This window comes from Vipera berus (assembly GCF_964194415.1).
Source record: "Vipera berus genome assembly, chromosome: 1".
In the NCBI taxonomy this organism is placed as follows: Eukaryota; Metazoa; Chordata; class Lepidosauria; order Squamata; family Viperidae; genus Vipera; species Vipera berus.
Genome location: NC_138202.1, coordinates 173296078 through 173314705, shown reverse-complemented (window position 1 = coordinate 173314705; position 18628 = coordinate 173296078). Strand labels below are relative to the sequence as shown.

Genomic DNA, 18628 nt, shown 5'->3' with positions numbered 1-18628 from the left:
CAAATTTGTAGACTCCTGCTACGATAGCATTCTAGTCTAGGGCTTTTCAACCAGTGGTATGGGTACCACCTGTGGTACATTCGCACCTGGCAGGTGGTACACAGCCATTCTAGAAAAGTGGTAGCGGGGGAGGGGAATGAGCTGAACCGGTAGCAGCACCACACAAGCCGGAGTGAGAGACGGCTGGAGCTGCAGGGCTGTCAGGGCTCAACGGAAGCGCCAGGATCAGCGACAGGCTCCAGCTGGAGCTCGGCGGTGATCCTGGCACTTCTGCTGAGCCCAGAAGAAGCACCGATCAGCTGGAATTGTTGCAGCATCTCCAGGGCCTTGTGATTTACATTCAGATGCTTGGCAACTGATTCATATTTATGACAGTCACAGTGTCCCAGGGTCATGTGAAGTAACCAAAACCTGCTGCTACCACCCAGCAGGGGGGAATAAAAACCAAACCCCCACCCCACCCCCGCTGCCAATCCTCAACAGAAATGCTCACAGCAATGAAAACCTCGGACAGGAGGAAGAGCGCCACTGGGCGGGCAGGCAGGTGTCTTGCTTGGCTGTGGCTTGGGGGGGCACTTTTTTCAGTACCAATGTAACTTTGAACAGTCACTAAGCGAACTGTTGTAAGTCGAGGACTACCTGTACTTCATCACTTTTTTCCCTTTTTTTTGGTCATCAAGTCTTTGACACCTTGCTAGGCGACTGGTGGTACTCGGATGTTGCCATATCCTAAAAGTGGTACAATGGGTGAAAAGATTGAAAAGCCCCATTGCTACCTCCTCTTCCTCCTGCTTCTTGTTATTTGTAGACAATTGGCTCCTGAAGCCCCTCCTTTCCTCACTAAAATGATGCATTTTTCCGAGCTTTCGGACTTGTGCTGGAACCCATTTTCAGGGAACCTCTTTCTAGCAGAGTGTGTGCTGTTCTGTCTGTGGTATTTAGTTTCTCCTGGGTAGTTGAAATGATTCCAATGGGAGAATGGGATCCTGCAGATGAGTAGCTGCTAATGTAGGGCCTTAAAATATAGATTGGCATCCACACTTTAAATTAGATCTGGAAGTCTATTGATAACCAGTGCAGGGCCTTCAGCACTGGTATAACATGCTCCCATTAATAAACATCAGTCAGAATTGCAACTTCTGATGTTGTTCAGAGGCATCCCCATGCATAGTACACTGAGGTAATCTAAGCAGGAGACAATGAGTGCTTGAGCTAGTGTAAGCAGAATCCTGTCCCTCTAGATAGGTTGCAACTGGCACACCAGCTGAGTCTGGGGGGAAAAACCTCATCGCCATAGCTTCTACCTCTTCTGGCCGGACCTGTAAGTCTAGAAGAACTGCCAGGTCAAAAGATTGCTCCTTCAGTAAGGAGTATGTAGTAAGGTATGTAGGAAGCACATCACAATAGTAATGGGGGACTTTAATTACCCTGATATCAACTGGGAGACAAACTCTGCACCAAGTGGAAGATCAAACAGATTCCTGACAAACCTAGGAGACAACTTTCTCTCCCAAAAAGTAGAGAAGGGAACTAGGGGATTAGCCATATTGGATCTAATACTCGCTAACAGCGATGAAATGATAGAAAGTGTCGAGGCCACAGGAACCTTGGGGGGAAGTGATCATGCAATATTGGAATTCAACATTCTGGAAGCACAAGCAATAGAACACAGCCAAACTAGAGTCTTGGACAGGGGTCAGCAACCTGAAACAGCAAAAGAGCCACTCGGAACCGGTTCCGTCACACACACAAAAAAGTGGGAGCCGCAAAATGTGCATGCGCATGCGCAGAACAAGGCAAAATGTACACCACCCCGATGCCCACGCCGCATCCTGAGCCGCACGCACCTGTCGCCGCCCGGTGCCGACAGCTTACCTGGGGGGGGACTCGCAGGCCGAGACGACCGCAGAGGGCCACGCGAAGATGAAGGAAACGGCCTTTCAGAGGATCCCACCTGGGCCCCCCTCGGAGGCAACGGGCCCTTCCCCGCCCGAAAGGAAGCCTCTCGAGCATCTCCTGCAGCGCGGCTCCCCCGAGCCGGGAAGCACCTGAGCGGCAGCGGCGGGTCTCCCTGGCGATGGGCGCTGGGACGCGGCGCCGCCTTCAGCCCGGACTGGAAGAGAGCTGATGTAGTTCCCATCTTCAAAAAAGGGAAAAAAATAGATCCAAGAAACTACAGACCTATCAGCCTGATCTCAATACCTGGGATGATTCTGGAAAAGATAATCAAACAACAAATCAGCGAACACCTTGATGCAAACAAAGTCATCATGGGTTTGTCAAAAACAGATCATGCCAGACAAATCTTATTACATTCTTTGACCAAGTGACAAAATTAGTGGACCAGAGGAATGCTGTAGATATAATTTACTTGGACTTCAGTAAGGCATTTGATAAAGTAGATCACAACCTACTACTTGATAAGATAGAAAAATGTGGGTTAGATAGGGGATAGATGGGGAACTCATCAAATTTGCAGACGACACCAAGCTGGCAGGAATAGCCAATACTCCAGAAGATAGGCTTAAAATACAGGAGGATCTGGACACACTCGAACACTGGGCGCTATCTAACAAAATGAAATTCAATGGTGAAAAAAGTAAGGTTCTACATTAAGGCATGAAAAATCAAATGCACAGATATAGGTGGTACCTTGCTCAATAGTAGTAACTGTGAGAGGGATCTTGGAGTCCTAGTAGACAATCACTTCAATATGAGCCATCAGTGTGCTGCAGCTGCCAAAAAAGCCAACACAGTGCTAGGCTGCATTTACAGAGGGATTGAATCAAGATCACATGAAGTACTAATACCACTTTACAATGCCTTGGTAAGGCCACACCTGGAATACTGCATCCAGTTTTGGTCACCACGATGTAAAAAAGATGTTGAGACTCTAGAAAGGGTACAGAGAAGGGCAACAAAGATGATTGGGGGACTGGAGGCTAAAACATATAGGGAACGGTTGCTGGAATTGGGTATGTGTAGTTTAACGAAGAGAAGGGCGAGGGGTGACATGATAGCAGTGTTCCAATATCTCAGGGGCTGCCACAAAGAAGAGGGAGTCAAGCTATTTTCCAAAGCACCTGAAAGCAGGACAAGAAGCAACGGATGGAAACTAGTCAAGGAGAGAGGCAACCTAGAACTAAGGAGAAACTTCCTGACAGAACAATTAACCAGTGGAACAACCTGCCTCCAGAAGTGGTGAATGCTCCAACACTGGAAGTTTTTAAGAGGAGACTGGATAGCCATTTGCCTGAAATGGTATAGGGTTTTCTGCCTGAGCAGGGGGTTGGACTAGATGACCTCCAAGGTCCCTTCCAACTTATGATGATGATGATGAATGATGACGACGACAAATGTGGAATCTTTCTGGTTATAACTTCCATGCAAAATTCCTGAAATTTACCGTACTTATAATTTTTTTGGGAGGTGTGATCTTCAGTGCCTTAGCTTATGTATCAAAACTTCTTTTCTGTCTTAGATTGTATAGGAACTGATGCCAAGTTGAATGCATACTTGTTGCATGCATGTACTTTCTTCCATGTTCTTCAAAGCACTTTTACCTAATCAAATGAAAAGCATTGCACAGCCCTAACGCATAGCTTATGTTTCGTTGTCTTCAGGAGAATGAAGTAGTTCCTTCTTTTTGTAATAGTGCCAGCAAATTGACTGAGCTAATTTCACTTAATGTGTAACGAAGCAATAATAATAATGACTTAAAAGAAGATTCAAGCTTTATTACATTACTGAATTTCGTTGGCTCACATTGCATTTGTAGAAAATCAGTCACCTTGAAATAATAGGTGAGATTTTAAAGTTATGTTTCTTTGTGATAGCTATTCTGTTTGTACTTCAGTACACAATTCAGTTGCTGACCTCGGAATGAGGCATCTTTTGTTTCTTTTGGGTGTTTACTTGGAAAATTCTTCTTTTAATCGTTTTATAATCGGGTCCTATGAGAACTGTTGAAATTTTTTTTTTTTGGAAGAAACAAACATGAAATTGCAAGTTGTTTCCAAACTTGTGCATAATTTTATTAGAGCATTTTTTTAATCCCATTTATATCTCGCCCTTCTCCGAAGACTCAGGGCGGCTTACAATCTAAAGCACAAATCAACGTGCTTAGCAATAGCCTTCATTCTATGTATATGCCTGCTTATTAGGGCTTTCACACCCCCCCCCAAGCGGCATTATTACAAAGTCAGCTTAATTGCCCCCAACAATCTGGGTCCTCATTTTACCTACCTCGGAAGGATGGAAGGCTGAGTCAACCTTGAGCCTGGTGGGACTCGAACCTGCACTAATTGCAGGCAGCTGGTGTTACTTAAGGAGGCATTAGCCAGCCCACTGCTCCACCAATTGAAATAGGATAATTGACATAGGATATATATATATATATCAGGAAGAAACTTCAGAGAAAAAAATGACTTCTTTTTAAGGTAATATATTTTAAGTTTGTTTTTCACTGCTATAAGATTTCCATATTTTACATATACAAGTTTTACAAATTCTATCAATTCCACCCTCTAGTCCAATTCATGTGATGTTTTAAAATTATGTCTCTTTGTCAGGCCCTAAATTTAAAATTAGTGATCGCTTTTGGAGGAATAGTCTCAGTAACTGGGCTTGAAATGTGGACATTTTCCCAAGCTAATTCACAACTCTCTTAGTTTAGATCTTACCTGGTAAAAGTTAATTTCAAGAATGTTTTAGTTAAATATTTTAGGTGTTTTCTGGTGGTATTTTATTGTCTTAAGCTTTATGAATATAGGTGGAGTAAGGGTTTAAAAATATTTTAAAGTATGGGTGGGTTAGCTAGAAAGATTTTGGTGCCCATAGCATATACTTTTCATTTAATTATCTTCCAAAAATTTTAACTTCCTGATTCTGTTTCCTGTCTAATCTTAGTATTATATTTCTGAGCATTCCTATAAACTTATGTGCTAAAATAAAAATGCTGGTTTTCAGGCATTCTTAACTTGGCTGAGGGAACACATTTTTCTTTACTTCTGAAAGGTCAACTTGGTTTTTAAACAGTATGTGGTTTTCTTCTAAAAACACAAGCTTACCAGCATACATTTTTTATTCCACAGCGAAATGAATGGTAAGGGAAAAAATGGCATGATTTTTTTTTCACTAGCAACTGAGAAATGTTTTTTGTTCAGAGACTTTAAGATGTACTTTTATATTTTATCAGGAAAGCTATTGTTTGAACTTGCCCAGTTCATTAATTTGGCTTTAACTTTTTATCTGTCAAGGTATGCTTATCAGTAGCACTATTTGGGGTCTTTAATCTCTACCAAAGATGGGATTTGTCTTTGACCATTTCTTCTATCTCAAGTCTTTCCTGATTTTAACTGTTCTTTCCAATGCTTTTAGAATATGTGTACAGGCAAGCTGGTCATAAGAATTCTGCAGCTGTCATTTTAGCTCCTTTGTACTCTGACAAATTAGGAAAGATAAAACAAAAAAACCATCATCATTGATGTATACTGTTTTGGGCCAAGTTTCACCTTACTAATGGAAGGCCAATGTATATAATTTGCTCAAGGATTTGGCTACCCTGATAGCAAAAAATCAAAGGACCTTCAAACTCCTGTAATAAAAATCAAAGTGCACAATGAAAAATGGGATTGAAATTACCAAACTAATGATAACAGGTGGAAGAACCAGCCTTAGAACTAACAATGAAGATATGAAAGTAATGGACAGCTTCTGCCGTTTAGGACCAACCATCAACACCAAAGGAACAAGCAATCTTGAAATATGCTTTATTATACAGGTGAAACTCGGAAAATATTCACAATATTCTAATTTACTGAGATTGTGGATTTGGGGTTTTCATGAGCTGTAAGCCATAATCATCACAATTATGACAAATCACAGCTTGAACTATCTTGCTTTGCATGTAATGAGTCTGTCTCATATATTAGTTTCCCCTTTTAAGTTGCATTACTGAAATAAATGAACTTTTGCACGATATTCTAATTTTTCGAGTTTCGCCTGTATATGCAGATTAGCGAACAATGCTTTGGAACATGCTGTGATGTGTTTATGTCTACAAAGATCAGAATTGTGTAAGCAATTGCATTCCCTGTGACACTATGGAAGCAAAATTGAATCTTGAAGATGCATGATAGAAAGAGTACTGATGCGTTTGAAAAATGGTATTAGAAAAAAAACCTAAGAAAAACATAGACAGCCAAGAAAACAAAGAAATGGATCATCAAATAAATCATCCCAAGGATCTTGTTTGAGGCATAAATGATTAGGCTCGAATTACCTCACTTTGGATACCTTATACAAAGACCCAGCTCAAGAAAGCTTTCTAGAATTAGAGCTTTCTAATTCTGGAAATGGTGGAAAGAAAGAGAAGAGAATGACCAGCAGCACTTATAGTGGCAATAGGTGCATGACTGGAAGACCTAAAAAACCAGGTTACAGACAGGTCGTCATGGAGAACATCTATATAGATGGTTGGCTAAGAGTCAACAACAGCTCGAGGGAACATAATCAGCATTTTAAAACTCCGTTGTTCATACCCAGTTCAAATGTCATGTCTGTTTATTGTTGCAGAGCTATCACAAATTGTGTCTGGAGATTTTTTTGTTTTGTTTTGAAAGAATATAGGACCCCTTCAGATTAAAAACCTGAGGAGAATTTAAGCAAATTATATATTAAAAGATTGGGAAAAAGTTCTAAATGAATTTGGGTGGGGGTAGGATTATTTCTCATAGATCTAAAAAAAAAAGCCTCCATGTTTTTGTTCTGGTTTATGACTGAAATAAACATCTGATTGGTTTGGTTTAGTATTATTTTCATAGAGGCATAAATTGCTCAATGACTACATTTATACTTGACAATATAAAGCTCAATATGTTTTAGCATAACTTTAATGTTCAATAATAATGTCATTACAAACATGGCTTTAATTGTTAAAATCTTAAAGAATTACTGAGATCTGTTTTAATAATAGTGAACTCCTTAAGATAATAGTTTTGTATAAAAGTGAAGTTATGGGTTCTAAGTGACAATCTTTATATCTCATTTACATCAGTTAAATTGAGCACATTCTTTACAATATGTAGTCTGTTTCTAGGATCTAAATTAGGGAAAGGATTGGAACTGAGATATGAAAAATGATGAATTAGAAGCAAAGAGGTAGTAAATTGAACCTATGGTAGGAGCTGCCATGTAGATCAGGGCTTTTCAACTTTTTCACCCATTGTACCACTTTTAGGATATGGCAACATCTGAGTACCACCAGTCACCTAGCAAGGTATCAAAAACTTGATGACCAAAAAAAAAAAGGAAAAAAGTGATGAAGTACAGGTAGTCCTCGACTTACAACAGTTCGCTTAGTGACAGTTCGAAGTTAGAATGGCACTGGAAAAAGTGCCCCCCAAGCCACAGCCGAGCAGGACACCTGCCTGCCTGCCTGGCGGCACTCTTCCTCCTGTCCGAGGTTTTCATTGTTGTGAGCATTTCTGTTGAGGATTGGCAGTGGGGGTGGGGTGGGGTGGGTGTTTGGTTTTTATTCTCCCCCCCATTTGCTGAGTGGTTGCAGCAAGTTTTTGTCACTTCACATGACCCTGGGACACTGTGACCATCATAAATATGAATCAGTTGCCAAGCATCTGAATGTAAATCACAAGACCCTGGAGATGCTGCAACATTCCAGCTGATCAGTGCTTCTTCTGGGCTCAGCAGAAGCGCCAGGATCAACGCCGAGCTCCAGCTGGAGCCTGTTGCTGATCCTGGCGCTTCCACTGAACCCTGACAGCCCTGCAGCTCCAGCCGTCTCGCTCAGGCTTGTGCGGTGCTGCCACTGGTTCAGCTCATTCCCCTCCCCCTCTACCACTTTTCTAGGATGGTCACGTACCACCTGCTAGGTGCCAATGTACCACAGGTGGGACCTGTACCACTGGTTGAAAAGCCCTGATGTAGATCACAGCTAAACATTTTGTTGAAAGAGCTCTGTTTTGGCTTTACATCAAGGATGAATGACCTGTGATCTTCCAGATGTTGAATACCAACTCCATTCAGTTTCAGCCATTACAGGAATGCAGGAGGCTGGGACTGGATTGCAAGACTATTTGGAAGGCCCTACGTATCACAGATCTAAAATAAATCTTTACAGAAGATAAAGTTATGAATGCAAAACATGGCACATACCTATCTTTAAAGAACAAAGGGTGAACTGTTATAAAATGTTTTTGTCCTTCTGATTTCTGCTGGTCAGATACAATACTTCACAGTTATTTCTTCTCTTCTGTTTTTTTAGAGGAAAATTTGGTGTGGTTAGAAAATGTATTGCGAAAGCTACAGGCCAGGAATATGCAGCTAAGTTTCTGAAAAAGAGGAGAAGAGGCCAAGACTGCAAAGCAGACATTCTGCATGAAATTGCTGTTCTCGAACTAACAAAACCAAGTCCCCGGGTAGTAAATCTCCATGAAGTCTATGAAACAACAAGTGAAATCATCTTAGTTTTGGAATAGTAAGTATATATTCAAACCCTACTCTCTAACCCCTTTTTCTTTTCAACTGAATAAAATAGTGGAAAGAAATTATATAAAAGGGCTTGTGACTTTGTCTGTAAGATAATTCTTGGAGAACTAAACAGAATGGGATCAGTCATGAAACTTTGCATAACAGGTAAAGTCAACGGCAGATTCCATGCAGTAGCTTCAGGGAAAAATCCAGGAAAAAGTCCCCCAGTGCATTCTCGAAGTTGGGCAGTGGCTTGAAATGCCACTTCTGGTCTCAACTCTCTTCCCTTTTCCTTCTTATTCATGTGACCCAGAACAGAACTGTTTGAAGTGGTTGGAAAAAATTTCAAATACTATACATGTGGTCCCCAATCTTATTTCACTGTTCTAGATTTATTTATTTGGCAAATTTACATACATCAAAGCTCTATTAACATTCTGATTCCAGTGCCTAGGAGAAAAGCTAAATCTTTATGACCTTCTTCAGGGTAAGCAAGGCCAGGGCCATCCATGTGTCTGGAGGAGAGCTATTCCATAAGTCGTCAAGTTTATTACAGTCAAAGAGCAGAAGCTATTCCATAAGGTAGTCCCCATGATAGAGAAGGCATGCTTACTGGCACCCATCAGATAACATAGCTTCACCAAGGGAACTCACAGCAGAAATCATTAAGAATATGCAATCCCACAAGTTATCTGGCCCACACCATGCTGAACTTTAAAGATGATATCCATTTTCATTGCACCTGAAAGCCTGCGAATTACGAAGCAGCACTATTTCACGGGCACAATGTGTTGCAGAGGCCCTTTATGAAGGAGATAGACACTCTCTAAATTTCCTTCCTTCCTTCCTTCCTTCCTTCCTTCCTTCCTTCCTTCCTTCCTTCCTTCCTTCCTTCCTTCCTTCCTTCCTTCTTTCCTTCCTGCCTCCTTCCTTCCTTCCTTCCTTCCTTCCTTCCTTCCTTCCTTCCTTCCTTCCCTCCCTCCCTCCCTCCCTCCCTCCCTCCCTCCCTCCCTCCCGGATCTACATGCACACAAAGTACACATAGGCAGAGTCTAAATAGCAACTAAGACCTTGGTGAAGCCATGCACTAGAGTTTTAGGAACTACCCTAGTTCTTTCTGGAATCCCACTTTGTTCATTGGGGAATCTTTCCTCATTGCAATAGAGGGCAGCCATAGGAAACTCCAAGGCTTCCATCCTCCCTCTGCTGGTCCAGGAGCCCTATCACACAGCCAACAAGCAAGCAAGTCAGCTGTAGTTTTTGGGACCTTCTGATAGTGAGACAGCTATAAGAAAATAGTATACTTCTCTTTAATACCAAGTGGATTAAATTTATGTGATCAGGAATATTTGAAGTAAATTGTTTCAATTACACAAATGAAAAATTTCAAGTCTCTCATCCCCAACCCAATCCCCAACACTAGGTTGCAGAGAGCAAGTTTGCTGTAGTGCAGGGGGTCTTCACACTTGGCTCTTTTATGACTTGTGGACTTCATCTCCCAGCATTCCTCAGCCAGGCATGCATGGTGGCCTTAGGTCAGTCATCCTCAGAAGGCAAGGAAAAACCATTTCTGAAGAGGCTACTCCAAAGACTTGTTGAAGCAGTCACCAGGAATCAAGAATGACTTAAACAAACCTCCTTGCAACCCTAACAGAAATAGTAGGCTGTAGGTGTATCATTAAGGAACTCCCATGAGATGACTGTGTTGTTGTGCTGCTATTTATTTTGACTTTAAAAAAACAATTTGCAGTTGACATATATAACCTGTTTGGCTCACCAAGCTGCTGCTGCTAACTTCTCTCACTGGCATTTGGTACTGCCTCCTAGTAAGGGAATTATGTCCTCAGGTAACAGATGGTGCAAACAGGAACTTAGCTCATAAAATCTGCTTTTCAGACTAATTACTTATAAATCTGAGAGGATGCTTACAGTCTCTGATAAGACTAGAAGCAACTGTTTAAAACCCAGAATGGTTGGAGGTATGGATGATTACAACCGTCATTCCGGGAAATCTTGGATCCTTTTGAAGATTTTGCTAAATATCAGTGAGAGGTTCGTTATATGGCCAATTTAATCCTGTTTTTGGAACACCAGCATTTACCCTTTCCTTTCCCCTTGTCTAATCCACTTTTGTTCATTTCATCTATGCTTCACAGTGAATTTGCTGTTCTCTATTTTTATCCTGTTTTTTTTTCTTTTGAAAGAAGAGAGGAGAATGTGCATTTTATCTTGTGTGTCTCTACAGTCAGATTGGTTGGGATGTGGTGGAAAGAATGATTGATATATTCAGAGAGAGGGATCTGCTTATGAATGGGATACTTTATTTTACAAGCAGTTTATTTTAATCAGTACTTCCATTGTTCTTGTCTCAGATCTTACCTCCCGTTTTGAGGGGGTAAATGTATATGCTTGTGCCCATGCACACACACAGACACATACAAGTGGTGTATATGTGCACATTTATTGAAAGGGGAAGATCAGATTGGTTTCAGTTGGAGTTAACCATTTTAGATTAATATGGTAGGGAAAGTGGGTAGCACATGGGATTTTTGCCTATATGTATGCTTTTATCTGCTTAATTTTTGTGGTTCATCTTTCAGGTTAATGCTTTATGCAGTTTTTTCTTTATGTTGTTGAATATGATGATGATGTTCTTTCTTTTTTGGAGTCATCCTTTATGTATCCTGTAATTTTTCCTCAACATGGGCTTTTTGTGCCATCTTTCTGGTTGATACAGTTCAGTTATTTTGTTCAGTGCTAAATAGCCATTCTTTCTAGTGTGAAGTTAGGCAGTGTAACAATTTCCCTTTTGTACAGTTTATCTTTCAATATTGTCATTATAGGCCATATCCACACTAATCTCATTTCCATCTTTCTAGTTCTGTTAATGTGTCATATTTGCTGAAATAAATATATAGTTGGCGAGTGAAACTTTTTAGCAGGATGCAGATAGACATACACAAATATATATATTGTCCATAACAGTAACTTTCACTGAATCCAACCAACTCTCATGGTTGTAATGCTGATAAGATGAAGGGTGATCCCTTTATAACCAGTCTTATTTCATGGGAGAAAACTGGGAGATAAATAGAAATAAATTCATGATGTGATATTAACAAAATTAACTTTATCTGCTACTCTTTTGAAGCAAAAGTGTATATTTGGTCAAGTTTTCCTTGGGCACAAATGATGCAAAAACTATATGGGAGGGATTGGTATATGGAACAACACTCTTTTACAGGTTTATTGCATCACATATTCCAATGCAAGGACATGCAGTTAGTTGAAAAACTGAAAAGTATTTTGCACGTGTGCAAAAATTATTTGGGTGCGTGCACAGGAACCTTAGAATAAAATGGAAGAAAATTCATTGATGTGTGGCTGTGGTTCTGGCAAACATTTTGTTTTCATCTTCTTTCTTAAATTATGTGTGTATTAAATATAAATAAACATGATCGCTTCAGGGAAGGTATGTGACCAGAGTGCCAAATCAAAATGTACTCCAGAAAATATAAGGCTACATTTTTTGCATTTCGTGAGAGGTTGTGGTGAATTAACAATTTACAACAGTCAAAGTATTTTTTGTTTGCTTTCAGATTTTTAAGTGAAAAGTGGTTCAGAATAAAATGTTTTAATACTTTTTTAGAGAGTTAAGAGTATTCCTAGAAAGTTTAAAGAAAACAAAACAAGCTAAATGTTCAGCATCATGTGTTCTGGAGCATTGTTCTTTGTTACTTACTTGACTAGGAAAGCAACTGCCAAATTTTAGAAATAAAATATTTCTTTCCTTTTCCTTCAGAAACAGGCTATGTTGAGACTTCAGTATCCATTAAAATCTGTTTTTGTTGTTGTTTTTCTGGTATTTACCAACATTACAGAAAGTGATGCCATTTCTTTGAGCTCATAGTTGTGCAGCTTGCATTCAGTTGTGCATTTTGCCATATAATTTCTTCACTGCAATTTTATCTTTGAAAAGACTGGTTCTTCTAAAGGTATAAAAGAAAAATGATTTGCTTTTATCCTCACCAATATCATTTTAAATAAGCATGTTTAAGAAACTGAAATTATAAGCCAACAACTGCTTTCCATGTTCTGTTTTGACAGTAAGATGCTGACAATTACATGTGTTCACATATAATTTTTTCAGTGCAGCTGGAGGAGAAATCTTTAATCTATGTCTCCCTGACCTAGAAGAAACTATAGAGGAAATTGCTATCATTAGGCTTATACGACAAATACTCGAAGGTGTTTGCCACTTGCATCAAAACAATATTGTGCATCTAGATTTAAAGGTAATGTGCATAGTAAACTTCATTGATACTCTTTTAAAAATTGTAATAACTCTATGAAAACGAGATTCATAGAGAAGGAGATAAATAAATTTTATTCCACCTGTATCTTCAGAATTTCAGTTGTTACCGATTAAGGTTCAAATCCTTACATGTTTAAGATTAAAACTGTTAGGCAATGCAGATTATGGATAATATGCTATTACATAGTGCAGAGGTAGGCAACCTTGGCTCTTTTACGACGAGTGGACTTCAACTCCCAGAATTCCTGAGCCAGCATCGCTGGCTCAGGAATTCTGGGAGTTGAAGTCCATGAGTCTTAAAAGAGCCAAGGTTGCCTACCCCTGACATAGTGGGAAATATTTCAGAGTAAGCTAGACTCTAAAATACATTGAATGTTTATTTAATAGGATTTTTCATAATCTTTAATAAAACTTTAGATATACATCATTAGATGTACAACAAGCCAAATAATTATGTTGAAGAATTGTTAAGATTGCAAAAGGATAAAAATTCAAAATGCTTATTTTTTAAAATACTTGCATACTTGCAACTTTCTACCCAATATTTTAGTTTCCATTTGTTTCCCTTCTCTTTGATTTTGTCTAAAAACTGATTTTTCATTTTATCATTTGCTTTTCTTTTTAGTTGGCAGTAATTCTAACTAGAAAAGCCCCAGGCTGCTTTTGAAAGAGTCATGTAGCTACTTGAAATTTTATAACTTTAGAATTTATACTGATAATGAGATTAATAGCAAAATATCAAAACTGTTTGTTTGTTTATTGTAGCCCCAGAATATATTATTGAGTAGTGTATGTCCCCTCGGTGATATAAAAATAGTTGACTTTGGTTTGTCTCGGAAGATTGGAAATTTTGGTGAATTACGAGAAATTGTTGGAACGCCTGAATATCAAGGTAATTTGCACATATTATTTGAAAGCATTTTCCCTGACATTGCACTAGCCAGATTTAGAGAAGAATATCAGTTCCTTTGCTCTCAAGACTGAAACAAACTTTCTTCCTTAGATGTTCTTCAAGTGACCATAAAACATGCTTTTTTTCCCAGATGGGAAAAGTATAGCTTCAAAATAAGATGGAGAAATTGTGACCCTATAGATGCATAACCATTTTTAATGGAAGATGAATGTCCCATAATAAAAATACAACCATAAAATTCTTTTTTAAATTTTGTATTTTATGTTTTTTAACTTTTTATTATTGTGAGCTGCCCTGAGTCCTTAGGGAGAACTGCGGCATATAAATTTAATAAATTCTAATTCTAATTCTAAATTCTAAAATTATGACTGTAGTGGACCTGGTTTACTTCTGTAATCAATTACGATGTGTTTGTTGGATGATTTCCCTGTTGTATTGTGAACAGTCTTCAGTCACTTGAAGTAGGGTGATATGGTCTCTTTGCAAATTAAAAAAAGAGTTGCATATAGAAATGGTGTATAAATAAAATACAAAGCTCTATAGTATCACAATTTCAGGGTATATACAAACAATTATAAAGAAAATAATCTTCCTGTAACAGGTATATTGTATTAAGAAATGAATACTTTTTCCCCCTTTCTCTGTGCGAAATGATAACATAATTTATCACAGAAGGTTCATTGAGTGGAGGAGGGTTTTCTGGCAAAATACACATTTAGTGGTATTACTGGGCACTTCCCAGTAGCTGAAAGAGGTCCTTCAGACAGTGCATATGTCCTAGTTACCTCACAACTGAGTTATTGCAATGCAATTTATGTGGTGCTGCCCTTGACGATCATCTGGAAACTACAACTGGTTGAAAATATAATGGTGCAAGTAGTAATAGGAGTTTGTTAGCATGCTGATGTGTCACCACTGCTAACAGCATTGGTTGCCACTAGACTTCCAAGTGCAGTTCAAGGTATTGATCATCACCTATAGCAGTGGTCCCCAACCTTTGTGGCTTGGCAGCCCAGTTGGGAGGAAGAGGGGAACTGGGTCACATGAGTGGTGGGCCATCATGCACACAGATGCACTTGCAGCTTGACTATGTAATGGGCTGTGGCCTGGGGTTGGGGATCCCTGATCTGTAGCTCTGTATGTCATGAGGACTGAATAGGTGCATTCTAGGGGGGGAAAAGATTCATTTCTGATTTGCACAAATGAAATCAAATTAGTTAAGGCAACATTCCTGGAAATCAATGGGAAAAATTGGAAGAGTTGATAAGAGTAAGAATATTGAAAGATTTCTAGGCTTACATGGCATACTAAATAAAGTGGATAAGTTTATACTAAGCTAAACAAGAACATGGCTTACTGTATTGGGTGAATGAAGCCAGTAAAGGTAGTCCTTGAGTTATGAGTGTAGTGGAGCCTAACCATTCCACACGTAACTCGAAAACTCGTAGAATGAATCTTATACCTCGAATGAGATCACTCTCTTGCTTGTTAAAACACGCAGCTCGTTAAGTGGACATGAGGTATCTCAGGGTGGGGAAGGCCATGGAGGGCCTAGTGATGGAACAGGCCCCCAAGGCCTCCCCACCCTCTAAGATACCGCTTGCTTCCCTCTCCCTTCCTGCCACGCCGGACTCACCTGGAAAAGATCCGTCTCCTCTCTGCTGTGGTTCCTGCTGCCGCCCGGATCTGAGGCTGGGGGATGCTTCCGTGCCCCCCCACAGCCCAATCCGGGCTCCAGAGACCTTTTCCAGGCTGCTGCCACCCGGATTTCAGGCCGGGAAATGCTTCTGCATACCTCTGCAGCCCAATCGGGGCTCTGGAGGCCTTTTCCAGGCCGCTGCAGCCTGGATTTCATGCCGGCGAATGCTTCTGCAGCCCCACTCATGGCCCAATCAGGCCTAAGAAAGGTCTCCGGAGTCCGGATCAGGCTGCAAGGGGGGCACACGGAGGCATCCCCCAGCCTTAGAACCGGGCCGCAGCGGCCTGGAAAAGGCTTCTGCAGCCAAGATCGGGCCGCGGGGGGTGGGGGTGGAGTGCGGAAGCATTCCCTGGCCTCAGATCTGGGTGGCACTGGCCTGGAAAAGGCCTCTGGAGCCCTGATCCAGTCTCTGGAGGCATGTGGAAGCATCCCCCAGCTTCGGTTCCTTTTTCTGTTGCAGAGAACAGAGGCCTAAAGTACCATGAGATCTTGCGTTACTTTAGGTCTCCATTCTCTGTGAACGCACCGAAGGCCTGGAGCAGCCAAAAAAGCAAAGGATCTTGATCTTTGTAGAGTGAGTATTAAAGGCCTGGTGCCTAGGGAGACCCGGGGTGGGGATGGGGAGGGAGGAAATAACCAGGGTGAATGTTGCTGAGCCACTGCGGTTGCTCGTAAGGGTGAATGACTGCTGTGCTGCTGCAACATTCGTAACTTCAGGACTTGCTCGTAAGCACTAGGAGGTGCTCATCACGTAACTTTGAACAAGCGTTAAGTGAACACTCATAACTCAGGGATTACTTGTATGGAATAAAGGGTTAGTTTATACAGTCATGCTGGTAGATAAATAATATCTCTCTGTATTGTAAAATAGTGTGGCGGATTAGCAATTATCTTGAACATACGATAAAATTATTTTAATACTGTATTTAATAGCACCTTTTCCTTCTAGCACCAGAAGTCTTAAATTATGATCCCATTACTACAGCAACAGACATATGGTAAGGTAATTTCTTATAAGATTAAAGCAACTTTACCTTGATTGTATAGTTTCATCTTAAAAGCTTATCAATTTTCTCATTAGTCTTTTAAAATCCTTTCTGAACACTTATGGCCTTTGGGATCAAATTACTGTATATCTTACTGAGCTAAAAAGTGAATTTGGGGCAGACAGTTGTTTCCTGTGACTTCTTATTCTAAAGTGTAAACAGCATAAAACAGAGATTTCCATGTTCTTTTGGTTCAGTATATTTAAGCAAACACCTGTTGGTGATTAATTTAAATGAGAGCTGTCATCTATGAGTATGTCAATTACAATTTAGTAAATAAGTTACTGTTCTGTATCAAACTGGTGGTGGTTGTCTTTGCTTTTCTGACTTTCCCTCAATGATCAGAAATACCATCATACTGTCTTATACTTAAAATTCTCTGTTCAGTGTAATATGAATTTCAGGTGAAACAACTTTACTGTAGAAACCATCTTTCCAGCTTAGCGGCCTGGCCTGGTGCGGGGGAGGAACATGTGAGTGGCAGGTGCATGCATGTGTGCACAGCTCCATTTGTGTGAGCAGCGGGCACTTGTGCTCACATGCTCCGTTTGCACAAGTGGAGCTTCACATGTGAGCGCAAGCACCCTCTGTTCACGCGAGTGGAGCTTTGTGCGCGCTTGCCCATCTCACCCACAGTCCGGTTTCAAACAGGCCAGGGGTTGGGAACCCCTGGTGTAAATCATTCTAGCCCAAATCCTTAACTCAGTGCTCTTCCCTTCCTTCAGCTCCCTGATAGACTTACAGTTTGTGAATCTATAAAATGCATATACATTCTAATCTGTATGTTTTGACACACATGTTGAAAGTGATAAATCAGGAGTAGGCATGTAGTAATTCACATGCAACCTTTCATGTCCTCGTTTGTATTGCCCTTTATCCCAAGAGTGTGACACTGAAATTTGGCTGCAAAATGACTAAATTTTGGTGGTGTGATTTTGGATTATGTTTGTGTCTTTGAATCAGTGTTGACTCCTGGCAACTGCCTGGACTAGTTCCAACAGATATATTTTTTTTTACAAGATTTCCCAAAGTGTTTTGTCGTTACCTTCTTCATAGAGTTGAAGAAGGTAACGACATACCTAACTGGCTTAAGGTTGCCAAACTGGCCCAAGGAGAGACTAGAACTCATGGTCTCATGGTTTCTGGTCTGGTGCCCTTAGCCCCTATAGAAAACTGGGTTTGATGAGTTTGGATATAGATGAGAAAAACAGTTGCTTATTTTCAGAAGCAATCCTCCTCTCATTCCCACTCCAATAACCCAATCCCACTTCAAATAAATCACCTTTTGCTGATTTTAGAACTCTAGCAGAACATCTTCTTAAGTCTTGTTCATGAAGAATGTGCTTGAATTGGAGACCTTGAGCCCTCAAACTCTGTTCATGTCTTCACTAATTTGATATCTGGAAGTCTTGTGTGTAATTCACAGTATGTATACAAGTACAATGGAATTGTGTATGGGACTTGCTTCTATTCACTGTAACAATTACTTTTTGGATTGAATATCAAGCAGGTAACTTCCCTTTGGCTTATTGCAGAATTAGATTGTGTCCTTAGCATGGGACACGCTTGCCAGGATTTGTAAAGTCTTTATGAAAAGGCTTTTGTTTCTTATATAATCAATTTATATTTGTTATAAGACTCTGATGCGACAAATATCCTGGTGCCTGATCCCCTGTGGGGAAAATACAAGCAAAACACTAAATATTTCAGGAATTTATTTTATCAGATCTGTAATCCAAGTATATGAAAACTTTAGTATACTTGGAATGACTTTCTCTGACAAGTAAATGAAAAAGCAATAAAAAAATATTTTAGCATCAGTTACTTATCTGAAAGAAATATTTTCATTTGTAACATCCATGAAAAAAGTATACCTTCTCTAATTTCAGGAGTGTAGGTGTAATCTCATACATGTTGCTTATACATGAATCTCCATTTATGGGAGCAGATAAACAGGAAACATACCTCAACGTTTCTCAAGTCAATGTGGATTATTCAGAAGAAACATTTGCTTCCGTTTCATTATTGGCCAGAGATTTCATCCAAAAACTCCTTGTTAAAAATCCTGAGTAAGTTTATATGGGAGGATCTAGAGGGATAGAGAAAACAGTTTTGCATTAATATACTATTAGAAAGAAAGGCAGTATAAGGACAGTATTTTGATT

At 40.0% G+C, this 18628-nt stretch overlaps 1 protein-coding gene across 1 annotated transcript in view; it reads left to right on the top strand.

Annotated features, from left to right (window-relative positions):
• The window catches only part of STK17B (serine/threonine kinase 17b), a 30318-nt gene that overhangs the window by 8221 nt on the left and 3469 nt on the right, over nucleotides 1-18628 (top strand). Inside the window, exons 3-7 of the mRNA XM_081337272.1 lie at nucleotides 8285-8497; nucleotides 12641-12785; nucleotides 13571-13697; nucleotides 16367-16415; nucleotides 18353-18532. Of these exons, the coding sequence (XP_081193398.1) occupies nucleotides 8285-8497; nucleotides 12641-12785; nucleotides 13571-13697; nucleotides 16367-16415; nucleotides 18353-18532 (714 nt within the window). The remainder of the gene's footprint in view (nucleotides 1-8284; nucleotides 8498-12640; nucleotides 12786-13570; nucleotides 13698-16366; nucleotides 16416-18352; nucleotides 18533-18628) is intronic.